At 40.0% G+C, this 22,939-nt stretch overlaps 1 protein-coding gene across 1 annotated transcript; it reads right to left on the reverse strand.

Annotated features, from left to right (window-relative positions):
- Positions 1–873: 873 nt before the first annotated feature.
- Positions 874–22,841, reverse strand: LOC127632023 (beta-secretase 1-like). The gene is made up of 9 exons (XM_052110482.1): positions 22,181–22,841; positions 15,487–15,575; positions 15,164–15,380; positions 13,476–13,613; positions 13,128–13,262; positions 12,223–12,324; positions 11,780–11,929; positions 2,496–2,667; positions 874–2,018 (listed from the first exon to the last, which is right to left on the reverse strand). Exons 1-9 carry the CDS (start codon positions 22,451–22,453, stop codon positions 1,774–1,776), a joined length of 1,521 nt encoding a protein of 506 aa, XP_051966442.1. The 5' UTR covers positions 22,454–22,841; the 3' UTR covers positions 874–1,773.
- Between the last annotated feature and the right edge of the window lie 98 nt (positions 22,842–22,939).

The following is a 22,939-nucleotide window of genomic DNA, read 5'->3' on the forward strand; positions in this document are numbered from 1 at the left end:
TGATCCTAAAAGACATTTTTAAGAAATGTATATTAATGGGGTCATTAAAATGTTATAATAATAGTAACTATTATCATTCCCTCTGTAAAAAGCCACTGAAGAGCAGAGGAGATACAGTACATGTGTTATACAAAGTATTGCTCTAGTGAACTTTACACCTATTCATTAATACACATGAACATGTTCAGCAGTCATTGCAATCTTATAATATTACAGAAATAGTAAATGTGTTTCATTTTCGTTCAAAAGCCATGTTTTGCTTACATTTGACACTTGGCAGTCTTGCTCACTTCTTTCTCTCCTCTCTGATCCATTTCTAATATCCTCATTTTATCCTGATCTACCTGATGGAGTTTCACATGTGTGCAGGGCAGGGTTTTGGAATAGCACCTGTTCATTATGACATATCACTTTTTTACTCCTTGTCTGGTAAGTGACAGCAAATAGAATTGTTTCTTGTGTGTTTCATAACTGATCGTGACACACCAATGATGGAAATATTTCTGTGAATAAAAAATTGGATCTGTTTCTAACACAAATCTAACGTATGACTTCAGAAGACTTGAAACACACGAGTCACATGGACAACGTTCATGATATGTCACTGTATGCAGTGTAAACATTCTGTTAAACATATTAAGGAAATATATATATATATATATATATATATATATATATATGTATATATGGCAATGCTGCATTTCATTCCAAAAGTCTGCAGTGTGAGATCCCAACTTCTACAATGTCTTTGGCATGGCAGTCAGCACGGAAATGAGCACTACTGTCCACTAGAGGGAGTGAATGGGCAGTTGAGCATGTCATGTCACATGCAGCCACTAGGTAAGTGAAGACATGACGTCACACACTGGAGTCTTACACATTTTATTGGTTGTAAAAGCTGCCAATCTGGATTTTCTTTAATACATGAAGTCAGTAGGAAGCTGCTCAGTCATATTTTCCTCTGGCTAAATCGGAAGGTTTGGTTATGATGTATTTATGCATGTATGTGCGCTTCCTAATATATGTGAGTTATTATGTGTGTAATGATACACAGCAATTGTTTGAGGTTCATTTATTTTGAAGGGTGCATGTGAGTGAATGTAGGCCATCATATCTGCAGCATGTGGAATCAGTATTATAATTCCATACATGTTCAAAGAAACGATACATACATGATGAATAATTATTATATAATCTAGCATTGTGTGAATCTCACAGAAACAGGTCCAGGTCACAGAAAAACAAAAGAAAAGTGAAATGCATGTTTCATAAAAACAATTACGTATATTTTAGGGATTTTAAGATTTTTTTTTTAGTCTATTTACGGAACGCTTTCATTTAATATGGTCATATGATCATGTCATTGTAGTAATTAATAGGATCATGTTTATAATTCATAAAAGAGTCAAAAATAGAGAGAAGGACTCTACATTTGACCTCAAATCATCTTGATGCTCAATTATTAGTACAGAACATGACAGCTAAATAGCGCACAGTCGTGACGCTCTCTCAAACACACAGATTGACATACAGATTACAGAACTTCACACTTGAAACACTTAAATCCACAATTAAAAGTCTGTAAGATAAGGGTTACAGGGTAAGAAAGCCCTCCATGTTGGGACAGCCCATTAGACTATGTTTGTGTGCATATATACAATTATAACATTTATAGTTATAATTGTTGTGGTCTCGTTGTTGTTCGCCCTTCTTTAAGGTGTTCTCATTGGCCGTCTGTCCCAGCAGTGTATTGGCTGTGTGTTTAGATATGGCTCACTTCAGGAGGGATATGTCATCAGAGAAGTCTCCAGCGCCCAGCGGGTGAAGACAGCACGTGAAGCGCCACTGACACACCATGAGGCACAGCGGCAGCATGAAGAGGGCACAGATGCCCGCCATGATGTAGGCTATGGTCATGAGGGTGGACTCATCCGTCTGAGGGATGTTGTAGCCGCAGTCGTCCAGATCAATGCCGTGAAACGGACCCTCCACTGAAGCGGTGCGGAACTCATCATGGACTGAAGTAAATAAAATGAACAAAGAATTCGTTTTTACTTTCATATTACATAAATGAGAATGGGGATTGGGGGTGATACTGTGCTTAATTGTCATGAAAATATGGTCCTTAATGGACCTAAAATAGCTTTATTTTTCCTTTTGATTTGGGTTGAAATTAGACAAACATACATACATAACAAAAGACATTTCTTGTAATGAGATTACAGTTACTGGCTTTAAATTAAGGTTATTATATTTTAAATACAGTATTTGGGTTACGTGTAACGCACATCTACATTACACTATATAACATGTGAAACCTATCAAACTTCTTATTGTGAAATGTTTTGAATGAAAAGTGTGCTTGTGCTTTTTTTCAAACAAATGCCACTTGCTGTGATAGTTTGTGATATAATACAAAAAATGCAGACATTTTGAATTGTGACTTAAGTGTCCAAATCCTTTTTTGAGTCCGCTGTTAGTTCTGTCATTCTCACCATGACACGTGCTGACTGCGAAGCCGATGCGTTTGTGTTCTCGGTCGAACACCACATAGAAACCCTCCATGATGACAGCACCCATGACTGTACCAGTGCTGGACTGAGACACGGCGAATTTATAACAGTCCTCCTGCGCTGAGGCCACGTCCTCCACCGGCCGCAGATACTGCTGCAGAGAGAGACAGAGATATCAGCTGCACAAACAGTCATTTTTTCCCGAATTTCGGAAAAGTTGGGAAGTTTTTTAAATTTGAATAAAATTTTAACTAAAAGACTTTCAAATCACATGAGCCAATATTGTATTCACAATAGAACAGATAACAGAACAAACCTTTAAACGGAGAAATTTTACAATTTTACGAAAAAAATGAGCTCATTTCAAAGTTGATGCCTGCTACAGCTCTCAAAAAAGTTGGGACGTTGGCATGTTGTAACATGGTGTAACATCTCCACTTCTTTTCAAAACAGTTTGAAGACGTCTGAGCATCGAGGTTATGAGTGTCTGGAGTTTTGGTGTTGGAATTTGGTCCCATTCTTCCCTCATATAGTTTTCCAGCTGCTGAAAAGTTTGTGGTCGTCTTTGACATATTTTTCGTTTAATGATGCGCCAAATGTTCTCTGTAGGTGAAAGATCTGGACTGCAGGCAGGCCAGTTCAGCACCCGGACTCTTCTACGATGAAGCCATGCTGTTGTAATAGCTGCAGTATGTGGTTTTGCATTGTCCTGCTGAAATACACAAGGCCTTCCCTGAAATAGACGTCGTCTGGAGGGGAGCATATGTTGCTCTAAAACCTTTATATATACCTTTCAGCATTCATAGTGCCTTCCAAAACATGCAAGCTGCCCATACCGTATGCACTTATGCACCCCCATACCATCAGAGATGGAAGGTCTCCCTCCTCTTTTGCCCGGAGGACAAGGCGTCCGTGATTTCCAACAAGAATGTCAAATTTGGACTCGTCGGACCATAGAACACTTTTCCACTTTGAAATAGGCCATTTTAAATGAGCCTTGGCCCACAGGACACGATGGCGCTTCTGGACCATGTTCACATATGGCTTCCTTTTTTCATGATAGAGCTTTAGTTGGCATCTGCAGATGACATGGCGGATTGTGTTTACCGACAGTGGTTTCTGGAAGTATTCCTGGGCCCATTTAGTAATGTCATTGACACAATCATGCCGATGAGTGATGCAGTATCATCCAATAAAGGTCTTCGGCCTTGTCCTTTACGCACGGTGATGAGATTTGCAAAGCCTTTGCAATTTGACGTTGAGGAACATTGTTTTTAAAGTATTCCACAATCTTTTTACGCACTCTTTCACAGATTGGAGAGCCTCTGCCCATCTTTACTTCTGAGAGACTCTGCCTCTCTAAGACATCCCTTTTATAGCCAATCATGTTACAGACCTGATATCAATTTACTTAATTAGTTGCTAGATGTTCTCCCAGCTTTTTTTTAGACCTGTAGCAGGCATCAACTTTGAAATGAGCTCATTTAGTGGATAAAAGTGTAAAATGTCTCCGTTTAAACATATGTTATGTTATCTATGTTCTATTGTGAATAACATATTGGCTCATGTGATTTGAAAGTCTTTTAGTTTTCATTTTATTCAAATTTAAAAAAAACGTCCCAACTTTTCTGAAATTCGGGTTGTAGAACCGTTTGAGTGGATCATCAAATGTGGGGTCATTAGCATCAAAAAGATACATCGAAAAACCATGCAATATATATCAGGATGGGAACAAGATTATTTGAAGAAACTAATACAATGATGCTTTGTCTAAAAACTAGTAAGCTGCCTAGTTAGCATTTCAGTAACTTTAGGTAAGGGAGCTCCCATTAGGGGGCAGGACTTTGAAACCCTATACCATCACAATAATTTGATTGTGGAAGCCAGCTTCACATCATTATTATTTTCAGACTGAAGGGAAAGAGAGCATAACTCTCTTCCCATGACAGTGAAAAATCAGTAGCTGCAGCACAGCTTCACAGCATCTCGTTCCCCCCTTTCAGGGAACCAAGGCAAAACATTAGTCAAAAACATTGCTGGAACCACCCATTTTACTAAATAGGAAGGAAGGTAGAAAACATAAACCAATGGCTTAATGTCAAGACAGGGACACAAGCCATGCTGGAGAGTGGAGCAATGTCTAAACACCTCTTAACATGGAAATGAGGGTAGGCTTCCCGAATACCTTCCAATTCCTCTAAACTGATTGAGGCTGGAGTCTCCATTCCCCTGTCCTGGCTCCCTGATGCAAGAGTAAACCTCCTCTGCTGTTCAGGTGGCCAGGGACGAGCACTGCACATATGAGACATAATTCGCTCCAGAGGAGAATTCGGTTTGCCAGATTCAACATTGAATGCCACAATTGCAGTGCTGTGAGTCAGGACGTGAACTTTGATGTCTGACCGAAAGGATCTCAACAAGCAGTTCTAGGCGGTTTATGTGCCCACAGTTTGTGACCTTTTCCAGGCACCAAACGACAGGTGTCCATTGCACAGGGCTCCCCAGCTTGTGTTGGACATGTATCCTTGGTGACATCTTTGCATCTGACAATCTTGGCAACCTTTCCAATAAAACATAACTATGAGACGAAGGTAACCATATTGACAAGTGTGATGAGGGACCCTCTGGCTAAGTCAGCACTGAAGAAGTCTAACAGGGCGACAGCAGCTGCAGCGGCCATCAAACCCAGCATTTGTTTTTTTTTGGTGCTGACAAAATCAAGTGTAGGAGAATGGACTAAATGTGTTCATCATCAGATGCCGATATGGTTACCGAGACGAGTTTGGTTCCTAGGAAGGAGACTTACTGACTGGGCACTCGCACATTCATTGTCCAATTGCCCTTTAAGCCCAAATGTGCTAGCACAGGTCTCTGTGTTTGCATGCTTATAACTTTGATTGAGCTATTAGCAACCAATCATTGAGGCAATAAGGATGCTACTTGGCCCCAGCAGAGCGAGCTCATATACAAATGTGTGCATGTGCAAAGAGCAAAGGACAGCCTGCAGGGCTGGGCTGGGCAGGGCCTTGAACTGGAGTGAAGTCCCCTTGAAGGCGAATTAAAAGATTTGGCCTGCAGCAAGCGGATATCTGCATACCAATAATTTCAGAGGATGTACATGATATACAAAATCTGTCTCTGAGTAGCTACCTTGAATGAAGTGACCAATTCAAGTCCAGTATGGGCCCCAGCCCTCCGTTCTACTTGGCAATCAGATATATTATGGCTGTAGAAGATAGATATTATAGATGCTCTGTGCCTCACATGGCAGTACTTCATCTATCACGTCTTTGGTGAGGAGCGAGGCTTCTGAAGCAGTCTTCATACAAAGCACATAACCGAGTTCGACTCTGCTCAGCGTGTGGCCCCAGGTAGCTCTAGGGGTAGTCGTTCAGCACAACCGAGTTGACTATGATCTAGTTTGTGCCCTGTGCAGGCACTTCAATGTCAGTGTTTTTGCATACTGAACAGCAAAGACTGAAAATAGCATTCTCGTTACAAGAGCGTTATCCTAGGAATAAAGAAGAAGCCGCTACATGGGATCTATCCAGCATACATACATCACAATGAGGATTTAAGTTTGGTCTGTGACATGGCAATTGTCTGGCATGGTGTCAACACAGTTAAAACAAGCATCAAATGAACTGAAACTGCAGGAAAACAAAGAGGGCGGTTTAGGTGACACCTAAAATCTGTGTTGTGACATGGTAGCTTTTATGGTATAGTGTCCACAACAGTAAAAACACTGCTGACGTCCTGTGTTACTGTGGAGATAGCACACTCTTGTTCCTGGCTCACAATGACGGGAAAAGCGAGAAGGGATTTCTGCCATGTCATTCCACTGACACCAGGCTGTCAATTGACATGCAAATTTCCTAGGCAGAGATCTTGCTAACCAGAGTGACAATTCATAGCATGGTGCTTTTTACAAACCCCGCAAAGGTGGCTGCACTACAGACGTGAACACTTACTGAATATGAAGAACAGCAAATCAAAACGTGCAATTCTCCAAGGCTCCGAGCAGCGAAGCTCCAAAGCTCTGAACACCTTACCTTTGAGGCTCAGCCCATGCTATTTACCAAGAACAAGTAGGCATGCAAGGCTTGAGCCTGTGACAAACCCTCCCTAAATCTCTGCACTTTATATCCTCTCCTCTCACGTCTTACTTGTCTGGTCCCTCTGGAACCTCTGTTCAAAACCGCTCAAAATACAAACTTAAAACAATCATTAAGTAAACTTACAGTGAACTATCTGGCAATTTAGCCATCCAATGTCATTCACTTACAATGTGCAGCAACATTAGTCCATTCCCTGATTAGGAAAGTTCTAAAGGTAGAATGCCTCCGCAGCCTCTGGAGAATAAAAAATTGATCCGGTCCATTATAGCTGACTCGAAGGCGCACAGGGTAAAGCATGCCAAAACATACACCTTTCTTATAGAGAGAGTTCTTTATCTTGTTGAAAGCCACACGTTTCCGTGCTGAAATCCTCATACAACTGAGCAATTCGGAGAACAGGTTAGACATAAATTCTCTTGAATTCTTTCCTTCAATATCCTCAGGTAGGCCCACCACCCAAACGTTCTGGCATTTTGAGCGAGATACCAAGTCCTCCAAATTAACATTAAGCGCCGTATTTTCCTCTGACATTTGTGCAAGTTTTGACAGTAGAGCATTCATGTTGTGCTCTATCTGTATTATTCGGATAGAAGTTATGTGTAGCTATATGGAGCTGTAGCATGGACTGGGCGGAAGCTGCTGTGGCAGCTAGCTCACAGTAAAAGGTCTGCTCTGGTTTGAAATTAAGTTAAAGTTTGCTTGTTGCTGCTGTACAGCGAGGTAATCAAGGCTGAGAGTAAAACACCTTTGCGGGAGAACCAGGTTGAAGCACTGGAGTGCATTGGCATAATGTTTGATGAATTCAATTGATAATCTTTTGATAACCTCTCCTTAAATTAAAACTGTAATAGAGCTGCGAAGTGACGCGAAGCCAGAGCATCGCCCAAAAGTGAAGGCAGCCTTACACTTTAGGGACCGCTCCGGGTGGAAAGTTTAGATGCGAGGACCTTTACACAGCCATAGGGAGCTGTACCACAGGTATACAGCGAAGCAGTGGCCGCTTTGTGGAAGCAGCCTCAACGCCAGGGTCTGCTTCGATGAGGAAAGATTAGAATGAAAGGCAGAAAACAACAGTTGAAGTAGCTGCCGCCATTGCCATAAAATATAAAAAAATTAGCTGCTGCGGCAGCTTTGTTGAATAACTTGATAGTTGCGATTGAAGAGCTTATCTAATGAGAGCAAATACTTCACATAGAGTGAGTCATCCAAGTCTGTCACGGGTAAGTGGGCGGGGACAAATACAGGAAGAATTGCCACAGCAGTGATGGAAGTAGCTGTTTATATAAGATTACTCTGGTTTTGTGATTGGTCGAATTAAATGAACATGCTACTTCTGAAATTCGTTTGTAAAATCCATATTGCATACTGTCCTGTGCTGCGATATTTGTGCGCCCCCATATCAGGGCTATGATTCAGCACATTTAGTGCTTTTCAGCTTCCTCTGCAATTTCCGAGAATTTTTCAATGCTGATCCAAAGATACCAATGTTTTTCAAAAGGTGCTGCACTGATATTCCAATAAACCCTCGACACACGACCTCCACAGGGTAAGTGGCAGCCCTTCATCCATTTTCCCTTTGCTGGTAGCCAGATCAGCATATTTTAGCTTATTCCTCATAGGCTGCCTCCAGTCCCTCTTTCCATGGGACAGTAAGTTCAATCATTATGACTTTTCTAGCTGATGATGACCATAACACTATGTCCCAAGGAGGTGATGGCAATCTCAGAAGGAAATATTAGCTGCTGGCCAAAGTCGAGCATCATTGACCAATCACTTCCATCTCTCAGGATTGACCTTTCCTCCCTCCATGCCTTAAGTGGCACCTCCCATTTTAACAAAACAATGTACTTCCTCTAAGGAGCATGATGGCCTTTGTTGGCCTTTATTCTAAACACCCCAAGAATCTCTGCCAGCTTTAGCAGAACCTGATCATGCCGCCACATGTACCGTCCTTGTGCTAAGGCGGTCTTGCACCCAGCCAACATGTGCTGCAGATTTGGTAATGGGGCATCGTAGAGGGGACAACTCTCCTCTTTAACATACCACAAAGAAAATTTCCAGGACTTGGAAAAGTGTCATAGGTGGATCTTATTAGAAAATGTAGGTTGACCTGGGGTATCTTCCACAGGTCAGCCCATCCTTAAACTCAATTAGATGCACCTTCCCATACTGTCCACCACTATAGCTGCTGCTGGCTGACTGCTCAAATCATATACCCTTCCTATTTGATCTTAGTTACTTCTGTCACTACCATTGCTTTCTTCTGTTTTTTTTTTTTTTTTGGTTTGTTTTTTTTGAGGCTGCTGACCACAGTTCGGGAGCCATTCCCATCCAAGGCCTGCTCTTCCTGATTGGATTCTTCCAATGATCTCTTCAGTCTTGAAACCTGATCAGACCTGGGCTTGACAAGATCTCTCTGACTGGTCTGTTGATTGCATTAGTTCTAAGAATAGCCTGGTCTTCTCCTGTTTGTAACCCAAACAATGCTACGTTTGAAAGACAATGTGGCAGGTCCATCCACTTCCTGATGTAACTATTGGCCTTGGTGTGGCCATCCTAGCCATTGCTGCTGCAGTGATCTCACACATCTTAATTGACCACATCAAGCAATGATACAAATTAAATTGGAAACACCAGACCTTGAATTTGCCTGGGAGATGACAATTGTCTATCTAATCCAAGCCCTCTTTCAGCTGCTTCAGAACCTTGACATTCGTTTATATGACAGATCTGCTGTGTATTCTCTCCTTAAACTTCGAATGGGCTGACCTGCCAGCACCGGCATTCTTTCAACATCCACCAAAAATTATATATTTGGTCGCTTATAATCCCCTTATGAATAGAAAAGCTACGTGACTTTGCTGGCTTGATCTTCACCCTGGCCCATGCCAAAAGCTCTTCCAGCCTTTTTAAGAGTCTGTTTGTACATGCAGCAGTCTGGAGGATGCTTGTGACAGCATCCATATAGCTGGGCAGTGCTGGCAATCTCACCCCAGATTGTGCACGGATTCCTCGGGCCATCTGTCTGGCACCAATTAGGATGATCTTGAATGCTGCTGTGAACAGGATGGGAGAGTTTGAACATCCCATCGCAATGCCTTTTTCCAGTTGCTGCCATCCAGTTATGTACTCCTGTGTTGCATGACATATTTTCAGGTCCCCATTGTAACTATATACCAAGCTCTTAATACACTCTGGTACATGGATAAATTCCAGTGCATAGCTGACAAGCTGGTGTGGAACTGTTCCATAGACATTTGCAAGGTCCAGCCAGACTACATGGAGGTCCTTTTTGTCTCTCGTCAGAATGGATCTGCTCCCATATTACTGACACAATCTCCATACATCCAGGAAAACCTGGTATGCCAGCCTTCTGGCAGCTTGTGTCTATGTATTCATTTTTCAGGAAGTAATCAGACATCTTCCTTACTACCACTGAAGAGAAAATCTTTCCTTCCACATTCAATATAGCAATTCTCCTAAACTGACTCCTATGCTGGTGGATTCATTTTCTTTGGGTAAAGATGGCTACTACCTTTCACCATTATTGGGGTATGCACTGCTTCATCCAGGCAAATCTTAGTAGTCTCCATTACAGTTTAAGAACTGTTGGGCAGTGCTTATACAGCCTATACAGGATCCTGTTCGGGCCCGGGGCTGAAGTTGCACTAGCCTGATCTCACTCAACTTGTGTTGAGCTACATCAAATCCACTACTTGATCTGCTGGCTGAGGGACATATACAGTCTTTACTCCACAACAGTAAATTCAGTAGCACTGTGGTGCTCAACCGGGCTCTGTATCATTCTTGTTTAAACTGCTGCTACAGTGCATGGTTGTGTCTGTCTGTTCCTGCCACATTTTATTCTTCCTTGATTAATCCACAGCCCCTTGTAAGTTGTTACCCTTGTCCACCTGCAGCTGCATTTCCTAACAATCCTTTGCTCATTATCCTGTGCAGACTTACCTGCAGTCAGTCAGTCTTTCCTGTCAGTCTTCCCTTGACTCCAACTGCCCTATTCACAATAGTCACTTGTCTCCTAGAAATCATGACATCAGTGTTTTGATGCCAGTTACTGCATGATAATAAAGGACACAAAATGTACAATCTTAAAAAGAGAGTGCACAAAATTTGTACACCGTTTCTGCCAGTTAATACTTGGATTTAGTCTAAGCTAATTACTAAGCTTCAGATGTAGGCTACATGCTACTCATCTGTGTCACTGGTCTCATGTTGATAGCAGACATACTGAAGAAGATCTGTGAGGTCTTGTCCATGTGACTGCACTTTATAATATCTTGTTTTAGTGCAGCGGTTGATTGACGGACCGAAATTCACCTTAGAAATCCTTGGTTTCACCAGACTCATGCTTGGGGAGTTAAAAATCACATTTCCACTACCGTGTTATGCAATTATAACGGATGCTACATACCCCCCCTAAATGTAGCCTTAGAACTGAAACGAACACAAGTATGATGAATAAAAATAGACCATGACAACTCTGTATGTCATAGTGATAAAGATTGTTTTCTAGCATAACCCGTATGTTGTAACAAGACCATCTTCTCCAAATATGTAAAACCTTCATGAACACTAACAGTTTTCATAGATTGTGTGAGTTGTAACACCTTCTCATAACTGGCCAACTTGAAGTACAATGCAAAAATCGTCTCGTTCAAATGCACACATGCCGACTGTGCCCACATTTTTTCAACATGCTGAAAAATTATCAGAAGGATGTAAGCTGCTCGTAAGCCACTCAGCTCTGGTTGTAATTCCTCTAACATGATGTGAGCCATGTACCCTTAGGGTAGAGCATTGTGCCATTAGCTTAGCAACATGCTAATGTTTGTGTTAGTTGTGTCTCTTGCACACTGAGGAACATTATTTGTGTGATGCACATTAGTAAGCTACCTGATTTGCTGCCTGATTAGCGTGTTTCAAATCAGCACTTCCATGAAGTTCCATGATGGTTAGAATACTGTCTTAAAAAGTAGCAGCTTTGTAAACAATAGGCAGCTCACTTGGTTTTCTAACAGAGCTAAGATCAATAAAACCAACACAGGCTATGTTCAGAATGGAAAACAAGCATACAGCTTACTGCACAGTCCCAAATATAAAAAAAAATTACAAAATACAAAAATGTACCTGTGGTAGGATGGAGATCCGAAAGGATTGGTTTCGGTCCTCACTCATCAGGTACAGAGAGATGACAGGGAAGATGTGCCAGGGAGTGGTGCCCACCTGCCAACATACCAGCTGCTCCCCCAGCCAAAACCCTGAGGGGAACTGTTCAGTCTGGAATGAAGAAAAAGTCAATTAAACGGTAAGCGGTGCATTGCGACAGGACTAGGGCTCCTCAGTGGCAGACCCCTTATCCTTTGATAAGCGCCCAGGGCAATTCGGCTTTGAAAGTATGCAGCATTATTAGTTTGAAAAATTTGGCAATTAATAAAACATTAACAATAGCAAACATATGTCAAAAAGTGTTTGACAATAACATTGCATTGTTATTGGCAGAAAAAATAAAAAGAGTTTAACTACTGAATGAAAAGAAATGTGAAATGTGACAGTGAACGATATAAACTGACCGACGAGGCAGCTTCAATAGCCTTCACCGCAGCCTGGAACACTTTACGAGGGAGACGCAGGTTTGTTGTGCCGCTGTCCACAATACTTTTATCATAGTTATACTGAGAGAGAGAAGAAACAATTATGCTTGCTGTCAGCAATGCCTCAGAAGTCATTTTTTGAAGACAAAACCCAATAAAAACTCGTTTCATGTCTCGTATCACGCCATACTTCTTTCTTCTGAAATAATAGGCCACACTTTACAGTAAGGTTGTATTCATTGACATTGATTAACAAAATATTATTCATGAACAATGAACAATTCTTTTACAGCAATGTTTATTCTGGGCTAATGTACATTTTAACATATTATAATACATTTAAAAAAAAGTTGTTTATGTTAATATTACAAAATGCATTATGAATAAACTTTTACTAACAATGAACAACTGTATGTACATACATTAACATAAACAAAGATTAATTTATGCTATAAAAATACTGTATATTGTTCATTGTTTGTTAATGATACATAATGCATTAAATAATGTTTATAAATAGAACCTTTTTGTAAAGTGTTACAGACATAATACAAATATTTACCCTCAAATTAATATTTCATGCTGATTTATTTGTATGTGATAAGTAGCTGTGTACTAGCAGGCATAACGCCTAGTAAATATTGCAAAATAAACACCTTATGGGTGATACAGGACCCATACATAGATTTTTTAATTATCATTCAAATAATATTAACAGAAATAAATAAAAGTGAACTCTATTCAACTGCATTCTTATTTATGACCAACAATCAAAGGTTAAGGAGAAGTGAGAATTAAGATGAAGAAAAAAACATCAGCGATGCATATCCCTCGGAATAGAAATAAATGCTACATGGGCCAAACCCCAGGAAACTCATGCTTACTTCTTTGCAGTCCATATTGAGATCCTGTCCATTAACTTCAATGCGCACAATGATGACCTCATAATACCACTCACGTCTGATTGGTGTATACCACAGCTCACCAACGTATAAGGATGGATCTATTCCCCCAATAATCTGAGAAGAATGAAGAAAAACGGAATCAACTCCTGCTTATTTCAGAAATCCATTTTATAGAGTGATATATAATTTCTATATGTAATATAGTGCACGACGAGTCATCTGAAATACTTAAGTGATACTTTTATAGTGATGTTTTGTGATTTTGGAGATAAATATGGCTTGAAAAAGCTTTTCCATTTTATTCATTCTCTTGTCCGTGTCTCTCACCATACTGCCCCCTACAGTTGAACTGCCAGTGCTGTAGTTCTGTGTGAATCCTGCTCCACAGAGCTGCAGAGAGAAGCTATTTGGAACGCTGGTCTGTCTCAGAAGAGAGTCGAAGAACGGTTCAAGATTCTCATCAGGCTGAAAAAAGAGAAAGAGGGAGAACCGGATTAGATTAATTCTATATTGAAATTTAAACATGTTGTCATTAGATTTCCTTCACAAATAACTACCATAAGATATTTAAGCAAAATCACATGAGCAAGAGTGCTGTTGTTCCCGTATATTAGCACAGCTGTGATTCGGACATAGATTCACAGCCGTGCTGATATACAGACCAATGGCACTCTTGCACATGTGATATTACTTTTAAACAACAGTTCAACAAACAATTAAATAAGTAAGGGAAAATCAAGGAGCATCTCAAAAATGCTATTTTGTGTAGCATGTAGAACTACTTTCTTTCACTACAGATTCAGGATTTTGCTTTGAAACAGCAAAAGCTGCAATTAGTAGTTCAAAAGATGTGCCCAAGCCTCTGCCACTAATTCGAAAACATAATTTTAGAATAGGGCTGGGCGATAAAACTATTTCAATATTTATTGGAAAAACATCATGAATATTGATGAGAAACTTTTGAGTCTATGTCGATATTTAGTCTATGTTCTACATCTACATGTGTCGCTAAAAACCCAAGCAATTCGGCAAAGTTATAAACACTAGTAGCTTACTGAATCACAGTCATGAAATCAGTCAGTTAGGAAGTATTAGCTAGCTTGCAGCAACCTAACCATGCAGTTATGTAAATCAGTATTGAGGCAATGTAACCACTAAGTAGCTAGCTAACTATTAGGCTAATATGATAATATCATGATATCAATGTGTATGGAATCAGACAGCACTGACAATGCAATACAGCTATGTATTGAATGATATGTATATGAACACAACAGCAACTTGGACATCAAATCCATTGCTGTTTATTTATGTACTATACTATTTAGCTAAATGTGTTTACATGATTCATAGTGCTGTCACATCCGCAAATGTTTTGACAGAGGCAAGAAAGTCTTTCAGTGGATGTAATGATTTTTAGGCAACAGCAATTACGTCATGTATGGGTTACGTAGATATCGAGCGCTTGTTTACTAGTTCTAGTATTGGAGAAAGAAATAGAGAAATGAATCTTGAGTGATTACCTCTGTCTGTCACGACTCTCAGAAGTGATCTTCAATGAAGCTGTTAGTTTTACTCTATTTCTTGGCAATAGTGTAGTAGTAATCTACTCTGAGTGAACATGGAGTTAAAGACAATGTCGATGTTTTGACTTCACTGAAACCCACTCATTTACAGACTGACAATGCAGTCTCTCTCAGTGTCAACTCACTCATAACACATACAAGACGTTCATTTGTCGCCACCCATTGGGATAAATCAAATCTCCACCCATAGCTCTCTGGACTGCTGTTGTTACTCTAGTTTGGAACGGCACTGACAGAAGCGAAGTGATACAAACAGTGAAGCGTCCCCATGCTGTTGGACTGCTATATCAGCACTCTTGGAACACTTCTCGTCCAATCAGCCTTAAGGACCGGAAATAACTATTGTATTTACCTATACCGGGACATTAAAATATTTTTTCGTGCCGCCCACCAAACCATACATGCCAGTGAAACACAGCGTGGACCGACCCTTGCGATCTCTGCATAGGCCAGCCCAAGTATGCCCTCCCAGTTGGATCCGTTGATGAAGAAGCGGTCAGACTGGGTGATGGCAGCGATGTTGGCCCTCAGTAAAATGTTGGGTCCATGAGGAACTGACACCAGATCAGTGCCAAGCTCACCCTCCCAGCGGCCCTGTGTATACGGCACATACACACTGCGGCCCAGATCGCTGTATGATGATGAACTAAAGACACCGACAGAGAAAGAGAGACATGTTGGGTGAATCTCACAAAAGCATTTAGGCCTATAGTATGTATGGTAGCTGGATTCATTCTTCATGCAGTTCTTACAGTGAGCGATGGTAATATCTGTGCAGGAACGGGTGAGTGGCAGCACCTACTGCGAAATTACTGCTGCCTGTATCCACCAAGATATTCAACTGAAACAGAAAGTGAACATACTGAATAATCAAAATGACTCAGCACCACAATGCTAGGGTGTTGCAATGTAGTTACTAAGGTGTTCTAAGTTGTGTACCATGTTGCTTTGTGTTTATAGGGTTTTCTGGGTGGTTGCAAGCACGCTGTTCTGTGGCTTCTAGGGTGTTCTTAGTGGTTGGTAGGGTGTTACTAGGTGGTTGATAGGGTGTTATGCATAGTTACTAACACATTGCTATGTGGTTGCTTCTTAGTGGTTGTTAGTGCATTGCTATGGGTTTGCTATGGGTTTCTGGATCATTGCTAGGTGGTTTCCCACAGGCACAAGACAAAAAGGTGCAATTTAATAGTGATGCTTGCCTTGACAAACACCAATGGTAGTACAAGGGGTTGGCTACAGGGGCTTAACCCCCAAAAGTTTTTAGTAAAGCCCCGAATATCCACTGACCCTAGAACTGCTCTGACAATCACTAGTCAATAGCTGATTATTCTTCTATGTCAGAGAGTTTTGACCTTGCTGGTATTTGTGTGTTTGTGAAGGGGTATTTAAGAATGAGATATATTATTGATTAGCCTCCTGCACTTCACCAGAGACTGACTGCTTGTCTCACAATGTTAGACTCACTGACTGAGCAAAATGTGATACACAAATGAGAGGATGGGCGGAGGTGTTAGAGACAGAGTGTGAAACTTGAGAACATGGAGAGGCAGCAGCTGCCAGACATCTTTGGACTTGTGAAATCTCTCACAGTGATAGACTGGTATATCAGCCAGACCATTTATTGAAACAATATATATATATTTGTTTTTAATTATTAGCACCGGATGATAACTGAATCCACTTGGGCATTTAACAGAAATGGTTTTCTGCCAGTTTTAATATCATCAATAGCCTTGTCGGTGTATAATGCACATTATAATTCATAAATCCGAATGAGAAAAGATTTCTGTGTAAATCATTCATAACAAAATTCTTTATAAAATTTGTATAAAATGCACTCCATGCAAAATACATCTTTTCCAATATTCATGTACCTTGAAATCAGTGGTGGGCCGTGCATTTACAGTCTAGGCCTTGAGTGTGATTCATACCATTAAGAAAACAAGTTTCGCAATCAATAAGACACCCTGTGCCTTTGGGCCATTTTAAAAACACGTCCACGCACAAAGCCAGAACAACACTTAATGCTCAAGCAAGCGTAATTTTAACTGACTGTTTTATGAAATGAACATCTCTCGAACAGACATTCAAAAATCAGAATCTTTCATACGAATCTATGTGACAGCCGACTCGTCAGCAAGACCTCGACCGGGACATTTCCTAAAGATCACACCCACCAAGAACAAATAAATCAATCTGACTTTAGTCGCTCATTCATTTGCACTGTTGAGGGATTCTCTAGAAATTCTGAAGGCATGACGGGGTGGAGCTCAGACTCACGCACTGCTTCGGGCATGTTATTTGTGAAACAGTTGTCACACTTTGCTTGTAAGCATCAAGGAATAAATTCTGACTGGATAACTTTTAGTTTTTCTGTATTTGTTTGCAGATTAATTAAGAGTGGAAAGTGATTAAAAATACGCAGGCAAAAAGGTGATTGAGAAAGTATTTATTTATTTATTTGTCATGTTAGGCCAGCAGAGAAGACTTTACTGGCCCTGAGAAATCGCCACTGCTTGAAATCGACCCCATTCTGCCGAGTTACTGACATAATTGCATCAGTTCAAGTACGTTTTTCTTTCTCTTTGGCACTACTAATGTGGGTTCAAGTGCCGGAAAAAAAAACTTAAATAATCGTGTTCACATAAACAGTGGTGAGCTTGATTCAGAGGTTACATTTACACTCTAACATTACATTTTTACTCCACTGACAGTTAGATTTAGGGTTTGAGTGTACGGTTAATACAATATTTATTTACATTTACAGCTAAAAATACAACTTGCTTTTGGCGCCACTTTGTGGACATTTAACATGGAAACTGAAGCTCACATGTGCCCATGAGTTCAACAACACTTCCAATGTCGGCTACAGGAGGCAATGATTTGAATTTTGGTAAGAACAGACCGATTTCAGCTGATGAACATTCAACCTACTGTTGCCGAATTCACATTAAGATCAGTCTAATCATTTTACAGAAATTTATTCTGCTTGCATTTCATAAATCATTTCATTATTGTAAAAGTGTTCATTCAGTTTCTTATCCCCTCAAACAGCAGCAACAGCAATATGAAACAAGTAATACAAAATAGTTACATTTATTATCAATAATTATCTAAATAAACAATTATTTTCATTAGTCTGTTCATAAGTTGAACTGTAGGCTGTTTACTGTTGCCAAACAAAAGCCGAAAGGGCTTCCCATGTTTATTTTTAAAGGAATATTCCGGGTTCAAAACAAGTTCAGCTCAATCAACAGCATTTGTTGGATAACGTTGATCACCACAAAAAACTATTTCTACTCTTTCCTCATTTATTTTAAAAACAGCAAAAACCGTCATTGCAGAACATGCAAACACCGCAACTGATGGGGTCAGTTTGTAAATGTTAAAATGTTGCAAAAGTACAGACACAAGACGTAAACATGATACGTGTTAACATGATTATAGTGTGATAGAACAGATCCGGGGTTTACTGGTGTTGTGTCATCATGGCAAAAAAAGTAATATTGTCTATAACTTTACACAGATGGTTAGTAAGCGATTTTATCTCACTAAAATCATGTTAACATAATGTTTACATCATGTGGCTATACTTTTCAAACTGTGTGTATTTTAATGTTATTGAACAGTCCACATTTCCTTCCATTGTAACCACCATTTGATTTCTATATATACAGTACATATATAGGGCTTGGCGATAAAAAAACGTTCTTGTATTATGTTTCCACTGTCACGTGGTGAGCAAATGTGAGCGAGCGCTTTCAATTCCTTCCTATGGAAGCCAAGCATCAAGCTCGCGAGGTGGATTGTAAGATTGACAGCTGCGAGGGGCAAGCGGTTCCCTAGCATTGGGAGTGGCTTTGAGCGGATTGCTTCCACGTCATTGGAAAACGCAGCCTCAGACTGTATGAAGTTGCTATTGCCCCCGCTACGCAGGTCCCTGCGATCCGGACCCCAGATTGATTCCATCTTGACTGCAAGACATCATGGAGACGGTTACGCCCTCTCATCGTCTCTAGTGAGCAGCGCGACAAAACAACAGTGCCGGTTACATCATATCTGATCTTTCTGCGCTGTATTCTTGAATATTTTTCTCTAGCACTGAAACACGCTTCACTGGTGCCCGGTCCGCACCCGCTTTCTCTTTTCCCCACATGTGAGTAAACATGAGGTGCGTGTTTCCAGAGCGCCCTTACACCATAACGGTTTTTCTTTCTAAATGTAGTTTTACTAATCAGAATGTTCCAAGCATTTAATAATAAACAAATAGATTTCTGTTGTAATTTTGTGAAATTATTTAGATTTCATCATCTCTGAAAAAGATGAAAGACAAAACAATTACTAGTTTGTAGTTTAGTCTTTCTCACTTTAATGAAAATAGAAAAATGGTCCATTCAGACTTTTACATTTTCAAAGGTTTCTCTCTGGAGATACCCTTGAACCCCTATACAGTATCATTCCTCAATCACAAGGGCTTCTATGCCCCAATACTTGGATATCTGAATGTAAATATGAAAATAATTTTAATGTAAATTTTTATATATATATACCTTCATTATGATTAAAAATGAACAGATCATCTTATAACATTCATATCCAACTGCACTCAATTGATAAACTCTATAAAATATTGTAATACTCACTGTAATAATCACTGCATTGGTTGTGTCTGGGCCCCAACGCAGTTTTGTAAAGACTATTTAGACTGTTTAGGATTTTGTTTTCTCTTTGCAATGTGCAAATGTGATTCAATATTGTGATAAATATCGATATTGAATGATATGAAAAAAGAATATCGGGATAATATTTTTGCCATATCGCTCAGCCCTAAATAGATAGATAGATAGATAGATAGATAGATAGATAGATAGATAGATAGATAGATAGATGGATGGATGGATGGATGGATGGGTGGGTGGGTGGGTGGGTGGGTGGGTGGATGATGGATGGATGGATGGATGGATGGATCAATAGATAGATAGATAGATAGATAGATAGATAGATAGATAGATAGATAGATAGATAGATAGATAGATAGATAGTTGGATGGATGGAAAGATAGATGGAAAGATAGATAGATAGATAAATGGATAGATGAATGGATGGGTGGGTGGATGGACGGATGGATGGATGGATCAACAGATAGATCGATAGATAGATAGATAGATAGATAGATAGATAGATAGATAGATAGATAGATAGATAGATAGATAGATAGATAGATAGTTGGATGGATGGAAAGATAGATAGATGGATGGATGGATGGATGGATAGATCGATCGATAGATGGAAAGATAGATAGATAGATAAATGGATAGATGAATGGATGGGTGGGTGGATGGATGGATGGATGGATGGATGGATCAATAGATAGATAGATAAGATGGATGGATGGATGGATTGATGGATGGATAGACAGACAGACAGACAGACAGACAGACAGACAGATAGATAGATAGATAGATAGATAGATAGATAGATAGATAGATGGAAAGATAGATATATGGATGGATGGATAGATAGATAGATGGAAAGATAGATAGATAGATAGATGGATGGATGGATGGATCAATAGATAGATAGATAGATGGATGGATGGATGGTTGATGGATGGATGGATGGATCAATAGATAGATAGATAGATAGATAGATAGATAGATAGATAGATAGATGGATGGATGGATGGATGGATGGATGGATGGATGGATGGATGGATGGATGGCTGGATCAATAGATAGATAGATAGATAGATAGATAAGATAGATGGAAAGATAGATAGATGGATGGATGGATGGCTGGACGGATGGATGATGGATGGATCAATAGATAGATAGATAAGATAGATAAGATGGATGGATAGATAGATAGATAGATAGATAGATAGATAGATAGATAGATAGATAGATAGATAGATAGATAGATAGATAGATAGATAGATGATGGATGGATGGATGGATGGATAGATAGATGGAAAGATAGATATATGGATGGATGGATAGATAGATGGAAAGATAGATAGATAGATGGATGGATGGATGGATGGATGGATCAATAGATAGATAGATGGATGGATGGATGGATGGATGGATGGATCAATAGATAGATAGATAGATAGATAGATAGATAGATAGATAGATAGATAGATAGATAGATGGATGGATGGATGGATGGATGGATGGATGGATGGATGGATGGATGGATCAATAGATAGATAGATAGATAGATAGATAGATAGATAGATAGATAGATAGATAGATAGATAGATAGATAGATAGATAGATAGATAGATAGATGGATGGATGGATGGATGGCTGGATCAATAGATAGATAGATAAGATAGATGGAAAGATAGATAGATAGATAGATAGATGTATTATTTCAGGCATCAGCCATTGAAAACCTTATATCAGCTGATCATATTCTTTACTCTGCTCTACAGTATCTAAAAGATAAATAACAAAAATAATGTGTATCATAATAACTAATTAGATTTGTGTGTGTGTTTGTTGTTTTTCGATTCAAAGTGGCTGTTAAAGCACTTCTTTTCCCTTCCTGACTCCCCATTCCTCTCCTGTCTGTCTCTCTTGTAAGTGTGTAGTAAAGCTTGAGCTGACTCCTCATGTCATTGATCTGTCCTGTGGACGTCCTGTTCTTTCTGCTCATTGAATCCTGCTCGTCTGTCTGCATCCTGCCAGGATCAGACCTGCGTTCACCCCAACGCTCTGCACGCATTTCCTGCAGTGACCCCTGTTCTGCACGCATTTATGCTGCTTTAACCCTAGAATGTGAATTATGTGACGCTGCTGTAACAGCACTATTGATATTGTGGACTGTTCAGGATGTTTGCTGTGCAAAAACATTAATTTGCTGCCTTCCACATCATTTCACATCAGGGGACAATTGTAACACTCAGTGCTATACAGTGATGACACTTCCACATCAGTAGAGTTCTCTCAACCTGAGGAAAAGAAGTGTGATGTTTCGGAAAGATTACTTGAGAAGCAGAATTAAGATTTTAAGTCTTATTTACTACCAAAAATGTACTTGAAATAAAATAAAAATTGAGGTTACAGTGAGGCACTTAAAATTCAAACAGTATTTGAATGTTTACAGATTAAACCCCATTGACTTCCATTGGAAGTGTCTCACTGGAACACACATTTGTGCTTTTATTAAAGAAAAGGAGGAACGAGTCCACATTAATGTTTGTGGTAATAAATATTATGACACAAATGCTGTCGACTGAGATTAACTTGTGTTGAACCCGGAATATTCCAAAAGTGACATACAGGTGTTCCATGCAAACAAAAAAAAGAGTAAAAATATTAAAAGAAGTATAATAGTAGCATGCCATTCCAAACACAACCACATTGATAATAAAGATCAGATTTGATTGTTTGTTGAGAGGTCATTTATTTTGGCAGTGAACCAATGAACCAGTCTCACCTTTTGGGGTGGTGTGCCCACAGCCATTTCGATGTAATACCCTTGTCCTGACTTCCCCCGGAGGTTGTCAATCATGTTTACAAAATTCATCCCTCCAACTCCTCTCCGTGTCCGGGCGGCCCTTGTGGAGCCCCGGGGGGTCGCGGGCTGTGAGAGAGGCCCCTGCCGCAGGGGGACACGGAGCAGCACTGAACCAGGACTCCCACCAGAGGAGGTGACCGGCAGGAGGGCCACGAATGCCCATGAATACAGAATTAGATGGGGCACCTTCATCTTCCAAATCTATAGAATCCTTTTGTTGACTTTAGTATGCGTCGAGATGATCCGTTAGCGCGTTATGATGTCAGAATGCACAGAACACAAAACAATGCGCAAATTGCAATCTTAAAAGTCACAAAAGGACATTTGCGCTCATGTTTATTATCAACCGCCTTCTCCATCCTCCGCATTCACAATCCGCACCGGCCATTCCCGTTTTCCACAGTCCAATCTACTTTATATAAATATGAATTATTCTTTAATTTTCCCAGTGCAATCCCACATCTTCTTTACAAAAAAAACATAAAATGAATTTGTTAAAATTGTTTGAAAATCTGAAGGCGCAAACCTCAATAATCCGCATCTATATGTCCTCAGACAGCTCCTGCCTCCTCCTCCATCTTCCCCGCATCCGCACGCACCGTAGCAATGTTAGAATCGCGAATGAATCATTCTTTGGAATCGGTTCCTTTGAAGAACTCCGTCAATGCGATTCGCCGA

Source organism: Xyrauchen texanus, chromosome 38 (genome assembly GCF_025860055.1).
Source record: "Xyrauchen texanus isolate HMW12.3.18 chromosome 38, RBS_HiC_50CHRs, whole genome shotgun sequence".
Classification (NCBI taxonomy): Eukaryota; Metazoa; Chordata; class Actinopteri; order Cypriniformes; family Catostomidae; genus Xyrauchen; species Xyrauchen texanus.